Genomic DNA, 18910 nt, shown 5'->3' with positions numbered 1-18910 from the left:
TTTTTTTTTTTTTTTTAATCGCCGTTTAATTAGAAACTACAGCCAGCTCGCCGCGCCTCTGGCGGATCTCACCTCCACCCATACTAAGTTTTGCTGGTCCCCACGGGCTGAAGCCACATTTTCTAAATTAAAAGAAAGGTTTACTACCGCCCCATTCTAATCACTCCTGACCCTTTCATCGTGGAGGTGTATGTGTCAGAGGTCGGTGTCGGAGCTGTTCTGTCGCAGCACTCTTCCTCGGTCGGGAAGGTGCATCCGTGCACCTTTTTCTCGCACCGCCTCACCAGCAGAATGGAATGACGATATCGATCGACATCGTGTTCTTTGCTAGATTGTTGTTGTGTGTTATTTACTCACCACTCTCTCTCTCTCTCTGCCCTAGTCTGTCCTGTTGCATGTTTTCTATATTGGTTGCCAGTCTTTGCTGTAGTGCCTGGATTGTGGTTACGATCCTGTTGGTCGCTTCGCTTGCCTTGCCGCTTCACCTGAGTATTCCTTATAGGTTACCTCTCTGCACTGGATCTGCTCTTCACACTACAACGACGCACACAAACCTATGAACACACTATCATACAGAGGATTCCTCGTGGATCTGCGCTCTACACTACCACAATGCACACAAGCCTATGAACACACTCTCCATCTCCACGCTGCAGTCGATGCCGTGTTCCCCTCATGCTTCACCAGCTCTGCTGTGTTTATTATCAATAAAATCTGTTCCTTTGCCTCTGCACTTGGATCTCTGGTCTCATCCTTCTGACACTTAAGGCCAAAGGTCATGTATGGTGAGGGGGAATCCACTGACCAAACAATGAGTTTCTACATGTTGTATTCTTTTGTGAATGTCCATGAAATATATAAGGAGTTTTGAATATAAAGGGCCTTTTCAAATGGTTAGTAGTGTAACCCTGTTATGCCATTTAGGCCTACTGTATGTTAGATTATTAATCAAAATGTATTTAAATATACTACCAATAGGTGGTTTAAAGATCAATGGTAGAATTCTGTAGGAAATGTTTATCTTGAAAATCAACTTTGAAATTTGTCAGCGGTGATACTGGCACTGTTAATTTTAGTTAGGAGTAACCCCACTGACAAAAGAACATGCCACAGTTGATTAATTCTAAAAAAAAAAAAAAAAAAAAGAAAAAACAATTATATATATATATATTGTACCGTGACCTTGAATGAAATAAGAAAATAATTAATATAGTATTACTGTAGGATTAATCAAAATATCGTAAAATGACGCATAGATTGTATTACTCTCTTCAGATATGATAGGCTACATGCTGCCCAGGAGAATGCAGTAAGAAATTGGTTAGATGTTAAACAGAAAAGAAACACACACACACACACACACACAGAGAGAGAGAATCCCCAGAGCGCTTCAGTGCGTCTGTAGGGGTGTTTCCCAGCCTTAAAAGACTGAGAGCGCGTTGGAAAATACTCGCATTACACGCACAGCATGAACTCATGCAAAACACTACTACACGCACTGTCATGAACACATCTCCATTCACTGGTTGAAGACTTCATCACACTGCAGCACGAGGTCAATCACACTGACATCATCATCATCATCATGCAGTCATCTGCAGCAGAGGGTAAGTCACTGAAACGAAAAATTCCCAAAAGTTCCAGTTAACCTTTCAGATTTATAAGACTGATTGCACAGTTGTATAAACAACAAAGGCTTTAAATACAGTCCCTCCTGCTTGTCATTCTAATATCAAACATTACTGTTTATATTATTAACAATGTAGACATGTATTTTGTTTAGCACACAGTGTCGTGTTGCCGTTAGTTCGTATAAAATGCAACTCTGTGTACAGTGAAGTCCGAAATTCCAAATTTTTATTTCTTTAATTAATAAAAAGCTTTTTGATTTTGAAAAATGTAAAATTTGTGTTGATCATGTAGACTAAACTCTTTTGTGCCGATGGTCAGTTACCTTCTACTGACGCACACAAGATTGCTGTTTGGAACATTCTCAGTGCATGCTCTCATTAAAGCGAAAAGGCGACATACGATATATTAAGAATTTCATGTTAGTTTTCAATTCAACTTTTCACTCAAATTGTTATGCTAAAAATATGTAATGTATTTGTACATTTGTAATTTCAAAACGTGTGTGTGTGTGTGTTGATAGCTGGTTAATTTGCTATTAACTTTCTGCATGGGTTTTGTCATAGAGATTTCTAATCTTCTCTATGTATGTATGTACACACTCACACACACACACACACGCACGCACGCACGCACGCACGCACACACACACACACACAAAACGCGCGCGTCTGTCTGTCTGTATGGCTGGCGTTTCATTCCCACCCTTGAACTTTATAACTACTAAGAGGAATGGGAGACTTTTCACCTTCTTGCATTTGCACACAAAGAAACCCCGCAGGGATGTCATCTAGTGTACACCATTTTTCTTCTGATGTTGTTTGCATGCGCAATTCAATAGCAAAAACAACACCGATGGAGAACACCAGGATCGGAGCTGCACTTTTGTTAGGGCTAATTTACACAAACCGTATCATCTTTCCTCTCACTGCGACTTCAGGGACACAGCACTGCACGCGCGTCTCACACGGCCAGTGCTGCATCCCTGAAGCACAGTGAGAGGAGAGATTATTTTAACCATGCAGCACACGCTGAATTTAGCAGAAAACTTGTTGAAAATGCATTATAAACCTATTTATCAACACAATATTTTACAATAAATGCTTTTATGACTCAACATAAAATACTGGACTACACTACTCACCCATTGACTAAAAATGAAATGTCTTGACCAAATTAACCACTTGGTAACAGACACACAATACTTTCCTCATGTTAATTAGATTTCATGGACAAGTTTATAATATATTACAATTACCCACTCTCGATAAACATCTTATTATTTATGTCCATTATCCCAGGAAGAATTCTATGTAGTAGAAGAGTATTTTCTGTATAGTCATACAGTAAAGGTGCAATTGAAAACTTGAACCGCGTCTTCCATTGAAGTCACGCAGCAACTTGCCGCAATCCTCTGAGTAGCAGGCTAGCAGCTTAAAGTTTGTTTACTCATGGCGGATGCAGACTCTTGCCGTTTATCATTCAAGAAAATCTGTGTCCCTACCAGAAGGCTGCGGTCTGCAATGTAGTGGCGCCTTGTTCTAATACAAAGAGGTAGAAAATCACTTTCCCAGAATTTCGGCTTCACTATACCTCTGTGATAGAACAACCTCCCAACTCAATCCGTGAAGCAGACTCCCTCTCTGTCTTCAAAATATAGCTAAAGACACTTTTTCTAATAAATAAATAAAAAAAAAAAATTTACACTCTAATCTCTGTCTTGGCTAATACTTTTCAAATGCAATTGAAATTGAATTGTAATGCAGCACTTTTCGTACTACTACCTCCTTAAGATGAAGTGCTTATGTTGTATCCTTCCTCATTTTGTAAGTCGCTTTGGTTAAAAGTGTCTGCTAAATTAATAAATGTAAATAAATGTAATAACTGACCAATCACAGGTTGCAGCACCTCCCACAGTCCCTTTACTCAAAAAGTGCCTACCACGGAGTAGGAGCTAAAAAACGTCTCTCTAAACAACTAAGGGGAACTATAATTCCTCATGTGCGAAAGCGACATAAAAGGACATAAAACGGGCTTTAGTTCCTAATGTGGGAAAGGGGCTTATCTATCTAGCTAGCTTGTTAATGCTGCAGCTATAGAAATGTTACAAATATACTGTTGAACCAGCACATTTAATGAAGTGTGAATAGTTTATCCAACTATTTCTGCAGGAAATCTACCATAAATTAATTTAACTTTGCTCTCCCCACGCATTTTGTGATGCATAACAGGTTCATTTTTTCACATGTCCTGTGTTCGTACTGTTGTGGTTTGCAAATATAGCACACAAACCAAGGAGGACTGTCTCTCTCTCTCTCTCTCACACACACACACACACACACAATGAGCTACTGCACTGATCTCAAGTGCTAATGTTAAATGACATGCTTTTTATTTGTTTTGTTTAAAAAAAATAGAAATATATAAACATTTGTGTGGATCAGAGTAATATTGCTTGTTATTTCACAATTACTGACTTTCCCTCCCCCCGAGAAACTCTCTTCTCAAAATTCTGAGGTAGCATAATTAAAATTACACAGTTATGATTGTTTTACTACAAACTTTGAGACTGTATATTATATCTGACTCTCCAGTGCTGGAACAGGACTAAAACAAAGTGTGGATATAGGTCTGACTATGTGAGAATGTAGTTTGAAGTAATCACTTTTCTTTGCATGATACATTGACTGCATTTATACGATAGCCTATGTTGGCGTTAGCTAGCTAGCCAGCTTTATCAATAGCTGTTAGCTAAATTTGGTGGATGATGACAGTACCGGTTTATAAAATAGACTGTACATTATAAATATGTTGACACAATTCAGTATTGATGTGATTCCATTATAACTGTCATTTTGATATATCGATGTGCAATTGTTTTATAGTAATAGATTGTATATATTTTCTGTATAACCAAGTTAGGTTACACTAATGAATGGGTCTTTTTGCATTATCTTGAACATTGTCTAGCATTCATTTCATGTGTTATTGTAGTTTGCCTTGCTGAATAATTACAGATTAACATTATGTCAGTTACTGTGAATCAGCATACCTGACTTTTAGTATAAAGAGAAGATTGTTGAAATTATTTGAAAGTTACGAAGCAAGGTAGCTTGCAATTCGTTGGCGTTAGCAGGCAAGGTCAAGTTGGCTAAAATTACACAGATCAATCCTTATGGCACTATATTTCACATGCTTTGCAGTTATGTAAGCTTACCTGTCCAATAAGAAGAATGCCAATTCAGGGTCAGTTCTGATCCCCAAAATCAAATGAAGTTCCCTCCAGGAATCAAATGTACTGCCAGTGTTCACTCTAGCTTTCGCTCGATCACGATCACATTCCCACTTAGCCAGACTGGATTCAGTAAATGTATTTATTTTATTTTTTTGGCTTACTCTTACTTTTTGGAGTTTGTGTAGGAGTCAGTGTTGTGTTTGGAGCCGGTCGTTTGCTGGATTCCATCTCTAAGATAACATTACCTAGTGTTGCAGACTGTCTGTTGACACTGTTAAATAGCAGAATCACTGAGGCAAGGCTCTCGGGAGCGCGCAAATGTCACATCCTTTGGATTTTCCCGGCAAAAGCGACCCTCTCCCTTCACATGAAAATCAGTCTACAGGCTTTAATAAGCAACCTAGGAAGTCCGGGAAGGGCTAATTTTTTAAGTTGCGTTACAAGCCGTTCACACATTGGCAAAAGAAAAGGTGAATATTACATGAAGAATTTTACATATTGCACCTTTAAACACATGGGATGGAAATGCTGCTTTATTCACAAATTGTTTTCGTTGTTGGGCCTCATGTATTCAGATAGAAGTTAAAGGCAGGCCTAACAGTCAAAAACATTTCTCAAGCCCCCTCCTTCTAAGTCGTAAATTTTACTGATAAAAATCGCGCCAAAATCAAACAAAGGGAGTCCAAAACAGACTACAAATCCATGAAGCCTTGCTCACTAAAGGATCGAGCACTCCACTCCTATTGGATGAGGCACACAACAGAACGTCCCTCAAACATGACATCATCAGGACTTCAAATAATTCTGAAATGCTTCCAAAGTTGCTTCCAGCGACTTAGTTCACCGAATACGGACGTAGCTTTTTGCTGCTCTCTGGTGCAACCTCGTGGCTTAAGGAAGTAATGTCCGACTTGAAACTGTAGCCATACAATCTCCATCTCGCTGAACGAGTTGAGATTACTCTGTGTTCAACCGAACAGATCCGAAGGAGACCGCCGAGCAATTCGCATCTTCATCCGTTGGCCTACAGAAGTGTAGAGATTAAAGATTTCTCTTCCATCTTCAATCAAGTCGACATTTCTGAGTTCTCCGCCAGCCCGCCGAGAATCAACAGCCGTACCGCCCGCCGACAGCGCGAGGAAACAGCCCCCCCGTCATCACACGAGCCTCAAGGAACCGGGTCAGAGTTAAAGGACGGGGGAAAACACATTCTACCTGTGTCCTCATGCGATTCAAGTAAGAGGTTTACGTCTGGGCAGAGATAGAATATTATAGTGTGCTATTCTTGTGTTTCAAGGTTTTTGCTTGTACAGTTTACGGACCCCCATGTCCGCTAATTATTAATACTCAGGGTATTAATTATCACAAATTTGTTTTGCTGTATTGTGGTCCAACCAAATTGGACTGTTGTGCATTTTCGCCATCGCGGGTGAGACAGCAACTGAGTTCATCCATTAGAGTCAAATAACGCAGGACTTTTACGAGCCCCGCTCGTAAAACCGCATCTCTGAGTGATGAACACGGCTGCTTTATCTCCAGCTATCGCGAAATCAGCTTTCGGGCTGTCACTTAATCATCTCTCTCTCTCTCTCACTAACCACACTGACACACACACACACACACACACACACACACACACACACACACACACACACACACACTGTCTCACACACACACCTTATGTGTTATAGGATTATTTTTATTTCCATATCTAATCATGTCACTGTTTAGTTTGTAGTTGTAAGTCGGAAGTTTATCGACTGCATTGTATTAATTATTAATTGATATTACTGCATAAATAAACTTTTGTTTATATTACAAAGAGAAGTGTTTTGGTTTGTTTTGCATATGCCTGTGTCGTGCTGACGGGATGTCAGTGCTCGGATTCAAACCTTCATTCATTGTTTTTTTCCCGAAAATCAATATTCTTCGGATGCCGATTTTCCTAAGAAAACAATCAAATATTGAGACTGTTTTAATATTCGGTTATTAGTCCCTGATTCCAGGGTGGTGCCCCGTCAATGTTAATCCTTATTAATATTCTATTGATTTTTGATAATTGATAATTATCTTTGATTGAATTTGAATGATCAACAAGCTAGTGTTAATTTTAATTAATGTTTCATCGACGTTAACAATTAACGATTATCTTTGATAACTGTTGATTTAAAGGATTTAAAAAAGCTAACATTGATTCTCATCAATGTTCTATTGATTTTAATAATTAATAATTATCTTTGATAATTATTAATTATTGCTAATAACCAAACTTGCTCCTAAACGTAGCACACTACATTTATTGGAGTCCCATATGAGGTTTTAATGAGTTAGATCCAATTAATTAATTTAAATATTGATTAATAACTACAGAAATAATTATTAATTATTTCTGATAGTAACACTGATCTCAACAACCAGTAAAGCCCTACATTGTGATATTCCAAATATGTGTGTAAATTAAATTCATAAGTTGGATGGAAACATGACTAGTGGCATAATATTCCTTCCTTTCTTTATTGCAGATGCTTTTTCCTATCCTTCCACAATGAGCCTGTCTGTGCCTTTATCTGTGGAAAACCCTTGTTTGGCTGATCAATACCACAGTCTGCAGTCGAGTCCTGTGATCACTGTCAGCCAAAGGGAAGAGGCCGTGGCCTCCAAGTACTATCTTTCCCATGGCGTCCAGTCTAATGGAGTGGTCTCTCTGGACAGCCCACGTATTGAAATCACCTCCTACAGACATTATCCAAAGGAAGATGTGGGATGGACCAGTGCGATGGATCCCATGGCCAAGCAAATCAACATAGTAACGACTCTAACTCTGCCCAGCGCAGATGCATACCGAGACCCGAACTACTTCAGCCCTGCCAGAAGCCTCTCGTCTCGCAGCTGTAACTCAGATGCCTCCTATGAATCGGGCTTCTACAACTACGACAACTCTCCCCAGAACGCATCCTGGCAGTCACCCTGCGTCTCACCCAAAGGGTCCCCTTCTGTGCCCTCCTGCCCTCATGCAGCGGCCTCCATTGCTTCCTCTCACCACTCGCCCAGTGAAGACATCTGGACTGGGCCCCCATTTGGTTCCAGGTCCAATTCCCCATCCTGCAGTGTTGGAGGCCAAAGCAAGAAGAGGTACAGCTTCAGTAGCGGCTTCCTCAGGCAGATGTCTCACTCACCTGGCCCGTCACCTGTACCCTCCCCGCAAGGCTCTCCGCAGCCCATCACGGCCGACGATAAATGGATGAGTAACACAAACCAGTACACAAACTCTGCCATTGTTGCTGCGATCAACACCCTGAGCACAGATGGGTCGGGTGACCTGGATGACGGGGTACCCTTCAAGTCTCGCAGGACCTGCCTGGAGCAGAACCCCACTTTGAGTCTGAAAGCAGAATCTGTGGAAGATATCTACAGCAACAGCACCCAACGGCCCTTCAAAGAGGAGAGTTACTGCACTGACTATTTGTTTGTGCCACAACACCCCTACTCCTGGATCAAAGCCAAGCCTTGCGTCAGGTACGAGAGGGTTTTAAACCCTAAAACTCAATAACAGTGATATATGCTTCTCTAAAAACCAGATCTCAGTGTGACATCTCATGTTTAATAGCCAAATTATAGGTGAAGAACTACACCACCCATAACTATGAAGAGAGATCCACCAAATCAGTAGGGCTAGGTAAAAATACTGATTTTCAGATTAATCACGATCTTTGAGCGATGCCAATATCGATTCTTAAAATCCCAAGTTTGATCCTTTACCTATGCAAGTAAATCATGCATTTAGCCACTGATTAGCCATTGGCTGGTAAATGTTAAAATTTCACTCACCAGTGATTGAGTAGTATATTGGTGAATACGTTCAGCACCAAGATCCTTTCTCTGCGTGTTGAGATTAAAAGTTTGGTTTGATTCATTCTGTGTAATGTGTGTCCAAAGACGAGATCCATGCAATCCATTTGTCCTTGAATAATGTCTCTTTAATGTCTACACTTTCGGTTGTGGTACGGTCAGTTGTTGATCAAAAACAACAAAAATAGAAACATTTAATTATAATCACACATAGCACGGATGCAGTAAATAAGCCATTCGACACTCTATCTAATATGTGCTCAAACAAGACACTTCTATGAGATACTCTTTGAACTGCCGCTATTGTTAAAGAGACAGTACGGTTTAAGCACTTGTTCTACATATCAATGGAAATTCTTGTAAACAGTACAAATTATGCATGTAAAAAATAAGCAAGTAACAATACATTGTATATACAGTATATATAATATTTAGCATGTTAATGTGGGAATGACATATTGATAGGATATTAGTCTTGGCGGACTAGATCTGCTACGCTACTGCTGCTGCAGAGCAAGTACTGAGACTTGTTACTGCTAGAACATACACAGACATACTGAGTGCATTGACACACATGTGGACATGCTGCTGCATTTTTGATAAAACACAAGACATGATGTATCGAGCATGTAGGACTTGCTGCTGCTCAAATAGACATACAATCCTCATGTAGCAGATCTAGACAGGTGAAGATGGGGTGTTGGTGGGTTTCAGTGAAAAATGATTTCAGTGTGCTACAGTGAAACCAGCTTATCTGCAAAATTGAGCTATTTAAATTAGACAAAGAGAGGGAGACACAAGTTGATTGTCTTTCTCCACGTGAGCTGATTGGCTTAACATGTCACATGTATGGTGGCCGTGAAGTGCAAAACAAAACAACAAATATAAAACACAATGGCAAATCCAAAGAAAAAATAACAATTCAGAAACACATCAACAAATCATAAAACACAATGGCAAATCCAAAAAAACGTAAGAGCAAATCAGAAAACACGACACCAAATCCAGAAACAAAACAGCAAATCAGAAAACACAACAGCAAATCATAAAACACATCAGCAAGACAAAAAACAACAGCAATTCAATCGAAACGGAAAGGGTAGGTACCATAGCTTCTCACCTGATTGGCTGTGTGAATGAGACCTAGTGCTTTCTTCAGGATTGGTTCACTGATTATATCAAAATCCATGCCAAAATGTCACTGACTGAAAAACGAAATAATTTGGAGTGTTTTGTCTCTCAGGAGAACAGTAACAGGAAACTTTATAACACAGAGAGTAAAAACAGCGAGCGGGAAAAGTTAGTTTTAGGTACGATGTTCATCTATGGTCTCATGGTTCATCTAGTGCGTAAGGGACTGTCTTAAAGTCCACAAACTGCGCTAAAATGTTGGTGGCGTCCAAAGCGTTCATTCAATTAGCATATTCTAAACTAAAAAAACACTGAATTGTTTAAAATGTTTTAATAAAAATCAAAATGATAAAGGTTCCGGTTGCTGCCAATGGATAGATTTTCCAAGTATATCTAATTATATGAATATAATAATAATTTTTGAAAAAACACCACTAAAATTCATCAAGATGTAATTTTTACATTACAAAGGTTGTAGCAGGCTGTGCAGTGGTGTGAATGACTAACTTACATTGTTTTATTATTATTACTATTATTTGAAAAAAATATTGAATACTGTATATGTATAATTCCAAATCCTGGGAAAATCTCATCTAGAGTAAATCAGCATATCTAATAACAGCCTTCTACAACCTTTACAATATGAAAATAATATCTTGGTAAAATTTCACTGTACTCATAATTGGACATGATGGCTTCAAATGTAGAAAGTGAGCCATCACGCCGGTAGTCTACTGCAACCTTTAGAATGAGAAAATGCTTTTTTAATAACAGTGTTTGTTATGTTAGAACATGCGAATCAATTGAACTAACGCTTGGACACTGGCGTTTTAGCGCAGTTTGTGGAAGTTTTAGACGGTCCCTTACTTACCTTGGCTGAACATCGTACCTAAAACTTTTCCCGCTTGCTGTTTTTGCTCTCTGTGTTATAAAGTGTCCCATTGCTGTTTTACTGAGTGACAAACCACTTACAATTTCGAATAATTGAGCATTTGGAATACGTTTTAAAATAATCGCCAAGTGGGCAGAAAACCAGTCCTGAGGAAAGGAGGTATTCTCTACATAGCCAATCAGGTGAGAAACTATAGTACCTACCCTTTCCGTTTTGACTGAATTGCTTTGTGTTTTTGGATTTGCTGTTGTGTTTTCTAACTTGTTGTTTTGTTTCTGGATTTGGTGTCTTGTTTTCTGATTTGCTCTTTTGTTTTTGGATTTGTCATTGTGTTTTCTGATTTGTTGATGTGTTTCTGAATTGTTATTTTGTCTTTGGATTTGCCGTTGTGTTTTTAGATTTGTTGTTTTGCGCTTCACGGCCACCGTACACATGTGAGTGAGCCAATAGGCTAACCGATAATCAGCTTGCACCACATAGTTACATGGCTGAACTTCAGTCATATATGCAATATGAAGTATGTAATTTTGAGACATAATATTTATTGATAGAATACATTTGATTTGTAAATAAAAAAAAAAGATAAAATGTGACCAAAGCGATGAAAAAAACAATGATAAAATAAAATGTTTATTTATAAATAAAATATTTTTAAATGCTAAAAATTGTGAATTATCTGTATCAGCTGAGAGAATTTCTTTCATATGTAAGCAAAATGGACATTATTATTACTGCATATTTGCTTATGTAACAGTTAAAAGGAGAGCTGTTAGACAGCAATAAGACTGCACTTTTTTCAGCATTATTCTGTTGTCAGTTTTATTTTTTGAAGGAATAGTTGAAAAAAGAAATGAAAATGAAAAATCATTTACTCACACTTATGTTGTTCCAAACCCATATATCTTTCTAATTTCTGTAGAGCACACAAAAGGAGATGTTCAACAGAATAACAGCATCAGTCACCATACACTTCTTGTATGGATCAAGATGCAATGAAAGTGAATGGTGACTGAGACTAGCATACTGCCTAACATCATCTTTACAACGGAGGAAGGGAAGTCAAATGGGTTTGGAACAGCATGAGAGTGAGTGATTGATTTTCATTTTTGTGTGAACTTTCCCTTTAACAGTGTGTCAAGTCAGAAGGGAAAAATATCTTCTCAACCATAACTTGTTCAGTTTTGCATATTTTTGTTAATATTAATGCCTGTTATTATAGTCAAACTGGAAATCAACTACATTCAATTTTAAAATAAACTGTTAAAATAAATTTAGTTTGCAATTTTAGAAATGAACTAGCATCAATGTTAAGACTGGACTAGATAGAATAGTGAAAAGTATGGATTCAAATCCAAATGAAAAATCATGTGTTTTTTTTTTTTTTTGTAAAAGAATCCGTATGTTTGTGTGCATTATTGGATGGCTTTATCAATAAAAGTGTTTAATGTTTCTCTTGCAGTCTGCCTGTAAAGCCACTGGACTGGCAGCTTCCGTCCCACTCTGGTGCGTACAGCCTGCAGATTGAAGTTCAACCCAAATCTCACCACCGAGCCCATTACGAGACAGAGGGCAGCCGGGGGGCAGTGAAGGCCCACTCAGGTGGTCACCCAGTGGTGCAGGTACTGATTCAACTCAACTGAAGCCTAAAATAACTGCAGATCTGATAATAGGCAAGGCAAGTTTATTCATATAGCACATTTCATACACAGTATTAAATTAAATTGCTTTACATGGAAATTAAGAATAAAGAAAATAAAAGATACAGAAAAGTTCATTTTAAAATCACTCAAGAACAAGAAAATAAAAATAACAATAAAAAAGACATAAGTATTTTAAACTGAGTTCAGGGTGCCCCTTCAGTGGAAACGCTGAACAGGTGCCCTAGGGGTCCGAAAGTTGGATCACACCATGATATTAAAACGGCCACTTCCATGACCTTTTATAACCACCTACTTGAGGTCCTAAGCATCCACTTCCATAGTCTTTAATAACCCTCACCTTTTTCATTCAGATGTTTCCATCAGGTATTTAAATGAAATAAAATGATATAGTGCAATCAGTAAGAACAATAAATAAAAATTAAGATTTTGACATTGAGTTTGGGCACTCCTTATCTGAGTAGAAACACTGAAAAAGAGGTCCGAAGGTCGATCACCCCATGATATTAAAGCTGCTATCCCTATGACCTTTAAAAATCATCTTCCTGAGGTCCTAATGACTGTCACCCCATGATTTTGAAGCAACCATTCTTGTAGTCTTTAATAACCTCCACCTTTTTCGTTCAGATGTTTTCATCAGATATTTAAATGAATGAAAATGAAAGAAAATAAAACAGAAATAAAATGATACAGTGCAATCAGTAAAGTGCAGTACAGTACTCAGTCAGTAAATTGATAAACAGATGTGTTTTCAGTCTGGATTTGAATGTGACTACTGTTTGAGCACACCTGACCTCTACTGGAAGCTGGTTCCAGCTACAGGTGGCAAAATAGCTAAACGCTGTCTCACCTTGTTTTGAGTGGACTCTTGTTATTTCTAACTGCCTTGATCCTTATTATCAATTATCTGGGAGGTCTATTAGGTTATACTGTATATTTAACAAGCTCCTGCATCTTGGATGCATTATGAGTCAAGATTTACCCTTGCTGTTCACTTTTTAGTCATGTGTGTTGTTTTAGTTTGACAGATTCATAATACTTGTTGGAAGACAGAAAGATCTCACCATGACTCTGTCTTTATTAAACAGGATCTTTGTTTTCTGATGACTGGAATGTGTGTTTGCGTGTGTGCGCGCATGCACGCGTGTGTGTGTGTGTGTGTGTGTGTGTGTGTGTGTGTGTGTGTGTGTGTGTGTGTGTGTGTGTGTGTGTGTGTGTGTGCATGCACATACATTATTAATGGCTCTTGGATGCAGGAGTCAAGTCTGTAACAGGTCATGGGGTCAATGGATGTAAATGACTGTGGCATCATCAGCATGGAGCATCAGAATATTGTACTTGGCGCCACTAAAAGGCCTCAGGTCACTCAAAAATGCATGGCGACACACAGGACATTATCTTCTGCTCATGAGATCTCTGGCTCTTTTTTGAAAGCTGCTTTAATCTTGATTTAAAGGTACACTCAGTTTTCTTTTCCTCTTACAAATGTTCACATAAAAAAAAAATAATAATATTGACATTTCTATAAACAGGGTACAAAATTGCACCTGAAAGTTGTAAAAAAAAAAACAAATTGAAGCATTTATTTATTTTATTTTTTCAACAAATGGTCAGTGAAATTAGGTGTGTAACCGTCAGAAAATGTTGATCGTCAAACTTCTGTCGAACTAACCTGCTTAGAATCTGTTCATTTGCTATAAAGTTTGCTATGGTTTAAACCCCTGATTTCATTTATTTTAGCTGTGTCCGAATATGCATACTTCCCTACTATATAGAATACCAAAAACAGTATGCCAATTGAGTAGTGTGTCTGAATCCTCAGTATTAATTAAAGAGTAGGTGAGAAATACCAAAGTCTTTTTAGCAAGTCAGTCCATCCGGCATCATCTTTTGAATGCTCCCGGGCAGCGTAAACAAGCGGCATACAGGTGCAGCTCCTACCAATTGAATGGGGAAAGACAGAAATCTCCTAAATGGTTGGTCAAGATTACGATTAAAGAACATATTTCAAATCAGCAGTAAAATCTGATAACACTGGTCTCATAAATTGTACTGCTTATCTCAGATTATGCTAAAAAACACAATTTTCTCAGCTTGTAAAATGAATGCACATGTGCATTCTCGAGTTAATTGACAGGTGATGTCTGTATCTAAAAGGTGACTGGCTCTTTTACCTGTAAGGCAGGATTTCCTTTCTTAATTTGTTGACGATTGGGTGTTCCAATTTCTCACATAAATTTTATAGAAGTTGCCCTTTCTCAGCTAAATAGTCTCTGTAAATACCCGGATGGCCTACTACATCTGGCGAGATTCTGCAGTGTGCATCCACTGGACACTGTACCATCTTATAATGCCAGGAGAGCTGAGGAGACATTTAAAAGTTTAAAACGCTGAATTAAAAAAAATGGCAGAGAACCTCGAGTGCAATAAACTGTACAATATACCAACCAAGTTGTTCCTTGTGGTTAAATTGTACTTGTTCAACAAAACCATAGTAGATTATTTTTGCGGTTGATGTTATTATTAGGGCATTTGATTTAATGTGTGAATTTAGTGTGATTAATTATATGAAGAATAATGTGTTTGAAAAATGAATGCAATTAATCATGTTCCATTCTAGCCAGATGATTCATTAGGGGGCAGCCAGCACACCAGCAGTACAGGCAACATGTCTCCTCAAACCAATGAGCAGGCAGCATACAGCCATCCACAGATGAGATGCTCTAACTTCTCTAAGCACTTCCTCCACAAAACTAGTGTGTGACGGAAGGGAAAGCTGTTTACAGCTGTAAGTAAAATCAGTTCAGTTAAGCAGTTTAGAAGGGTTACATTGAGATTTTGATGAAAAAGTCCTTTGTCATATTCATTAATTTTAATCAGTTTTACTCTGATTAATATGGCATATAATTTTAGTCAATAAAAATAATATCTTTTTGTTGATGATAATGTGCAAAATGACATGTGTCAAACTATAACAGATCAAACTCTTGTCAAATACTGTGGAGACATGTGGATATAGTGATTAATCTCATGAATACAGTAAATAGGATGCATTTGAGATAATTAACCCGTTTAGAAGCGCTTCATTTTTCTGGTGTTCAGCGTGTTCAACTCATGCAACTCAAGCAGGGAAATCATCAACATACTGGATTATTGGATTAGACGAATCCATATCTAATATCTTCTATAAAAATACAGTATGCTTCTCTAGATTTTTATTCTTCTGTTTAAATCTTGCACTGTTCATATCTTGCAATGTTACTTTTTTTCTCGTCATATTTTCGTCAACAGTATGCTTTGATAAAATCTTTTAATTATCGTCATTATGCATCTTTTTCGTCTCATATTCAGTATCATTGAATCCTTAGTCAACAAATGTTTTCGTCAGAGATTTTATTGACGATAACACAGACACAGCATCCTAAAAACACAGTGCTTCTGACTAGAGGCACTGAAAAGTGAAATCTAGTGAGACAAATATCTTCTCATTGTTTATCCTGTTTGACGGAGTGTAAGCGGTCCGTGACAGCCAGTCAAAACCATTATCGCGCTGTACGTTACTGCATAGGGTTCTGTTATTCGTTTGTATAAGCAGAGTGACAGAAAATCTGAACAATCAAATGTGTTATTTTCACATTGGGGGTTGGCCGTCAATAGTCTGCACTTTGACAGCTCAGAGGAGAAGGGCCTACGCATTGAATGTAAATAAGGAAACTTTTTCTTCTTGCAGCAGCGTTTGTGTCTCAACCTGAGGCTGACGGTGAACAGAGGGACATGTCCCAGCTACAGACAAAACAAGCAGTCTTAAAATCCATGGTGGATTTTACGCTGACAAATCCAAATGACATTATTTATTTTAAACAAATGGACTAATTGACAGCTTTCCTGCTGTGCTCAATCGTAATTATTGCCCAGTCACTAACTGAAGGAGTACCCGATTTATGCACTGCATGCCACTGGATCCAACTGCCCTGAATTTGACTGACTTAGATGAGTCACCAAGAAGGACAGACAGAGGACATAAGGAGCGCTGCACTAAGAGGTTCGATTCTTCTCAGGCAGATGGGTAGAAACTCTATTTCCCCTCGAGGATCTTTTGCTTCCTGATGATTAAGGCACCTACGGTGAAGCTCAAGGGAGCGAGACTTCCAGAGAGAGACTAAAGCTGCATTGTCGGCTCCAAGGGAACCTCACAGTTGATGTTGTTTCTGGTGGGGTTCACATCCCTCAAAGTGCTTCCAGAGCAATCTGCCTAAAGGCCAAAATATACTTCAGGTGTGATTGTTGCTTCATCAGCACAGCCACGCGGTTTTCTTGACTCGCGCACATGGTCCTCGACTGTGCACGTCGTCTGTGCATGCGCTGGCCATTGATTGTATTAAAAGAGTGTCACAACATTTGTGGTTTGCATGCGTTGAACACATTCCTATTCATTCGCAGTCAGAAAAGTATACTCAGAAAGGCAACGTGGTCGACTGGGCGTGAGGCGATCCGGAGCGCGCAAAAATGAAGTATACACGGACCTTTACAGCCTTCCAAATGTGGACACTTATCTTTAAAGTTAGTGGCCAAATAAATACTTTGAAAACATCAACCACCACCACAAAACAGAAGGTCACAACTAACCCTTTTCCATTCTAATCAAGACTGTTTGTACTCAGTTAGTTGTTGAAAGTAGACATGTTTCCATCCAAGTTACGAATTTAATTTATATGCAAAATCTGAATATCGCAAAAACAATTTTTGAATTAAGCAGTGTTTAATGTGTTTAAGAGAACAAAATTGTCACTAGTAATAAAAAATAGTAATGAAAATGGCAGTTGAAGCCAATGTGTCTCTTTTATTAAATGTAATCAATTACTTGGGGTTTAGACAAAACGCTCTGATGAACTAGCGTTCAGCGACAGATGTCTTATGTCTGGGAGCGATGATATTGATGATATTCTCTAAGCAAATTATGTATTCACATGGCTTGTTGAGGCAAAGTCACATTACTTTTTTGATGCACATCTAAATATATGCCTTTATAAATCCTATAGGAAAAATGGTGGTGTTTCCATCCAGCACATTTGATGTGATATCCCAAAAATTGCATATATTATATGGATGGAAACCCAGCTACTGAGAGTTTGGAGTTTTGATGGAATCAGATAATAAGTCTCATACAATAAGTTCTCATCATTCTGTTCTTATCATTATCTGTCGGAACAAGCAGAGGTATTTTTGTAACTGCTTTTCGGCTGATGCCTCACACCCTGCAAAGCTGTCTTGCCTTTACACCACAGTCCAACATCTTCACAATGGATTCTTAAGGGAAAAATCTTGCTTCACATGGAAGACCACACGATTAATGACTTCTGCTGAAACAGAACATTGAATTATACATAATTTTTCAAATAACCACAGACCAATAACTAAGAACTTGTATTCATACACGTATGCAGTGCTGGGGATGCTACAATGAAACTGTATCTTCCCTAGCTACAAGCTACTCATAACCTGAAGTAGTTAAACTACAGTCAAGCTTTTAAAAAAGTAGTTAGCTACACTTACAAGTTACTAACAAAAAATATGTTATAATTGATAATTGTATAAATACAATACAATAATCAATTTTGGGTGAGAACTGACCAAAAAATATAACTCCTTTTTCACTGTACATCTTGCCATTGCAGTTTCTAGGCATGATCATGATTTCAAACTCGAATACACTTTCTAGTGCTTGACGTATGTGTAGAGCACTAGATGGCACTAGCATGTGTAAACAAACTTCAAATCATAATCACCAAGGAAACTGCTGTCAAGATTTCTAGTGAAAAAGCAATTATATTTTGGTCTGTTCAGACCCAAAACTGATTGGATCGCTTAGACATGGATTAAAACACTGGAGTCATATGGATTACTTTTATGCTGCCATTATGTGCTTTTTTGGGCTTTAAAGTTTTGGTCACCATTCACTTGCATTGTATGGACCTACAGAGCTGAAATATTCTTCTAAAAATCTTTGTTTGTGTTCTGCAGAAGAAAGAAAGTCATACATATCTGGGATGGCATGAGGGTGAGTAAGTGATGAGAGAATTTTTATTTTTGGGTGACCTATCCCTTTAATATAGTACATACGTGTTTAATTTTTTGTAAGGGTTAAACAAATAGGGTGACAGAATTTAATTGAACATAAAATTATTCTTAATTAACTGAATCTAATTATAGTGACAAACAGCAGCAATTACAGAGTGCGGGGCTCAAGTGAATCAGTGAATCATTTATGTGAACTAATTCATTTACATGAACCGTCCGAAAATAACTGACTCACTAAAATGAATTGGAGTTCCCAACGCTAAATAAAAGGCAGTCGTTTATTTTAACCAGTTCATTTATAAGAACTTGGTCTACTTACAATGATGAGAGAGAGAGAGAGAGAACGTTTTAGGTGAGTGTGTTTGATTACTCCCTCTACTCCATTGCTGTGTTCACAATACAATGTGAAATTGTTGACATTGTTTGGCCTTGTATGAC

At 38.2% G+C, this 18910-nt stretch overlaps 1 protein-coding gene across 1 annotated transcript in view; it reads left to right on the top strand.

Annotated features, from left to right (window-relative positions):
* Nucleotides 1-18910, top strand: part of LOC127453811 (nuclear factor of activated T-cells, cytoplasmic 1-like) — an 85892-nt gene that overhangs the window by 21222 nt on the left and 45760 nt on the right. Inside the window, exons 7-9 of the mRNA XM_051720500.1 lie at nt 1533-1607; nt 7387-8380; nt 12196-12355. Of these exons, the coding sequence (XP_051576460.1) occupies nt 1533-1607; nt 7387-8380; nt 12196-12355 (1229 nt within the window). The remainder of the gene's footprint in view (nt 1-1532; nt 1608-7386; nt 8381-12195; nt 12356-18910) is intronic.

Source organism: Myxocyprinus asiaticus, chromosome 16 (assembly GCF_019703515.2).
Source record: "Myxocyprinus asiaticus isolate MX2 ecotype Aquarium Trade chromosome 16, UBuf_Myxa_2, whole genome shotgun sequence".
In the NCBI taxonomy this organism is placed as follows: domain Eukaryota; kingdom Metazoa; phylum Chordata; class Actinopteri; order Cypriniformes; family Catostomidae; genus Myxocyprinus; species Myxocyprinus asiaticus.
Note: the sequence above shows the minus strand (reverse complement) of the source record. Positions and strands in the feature narration are given on the sequence as shown.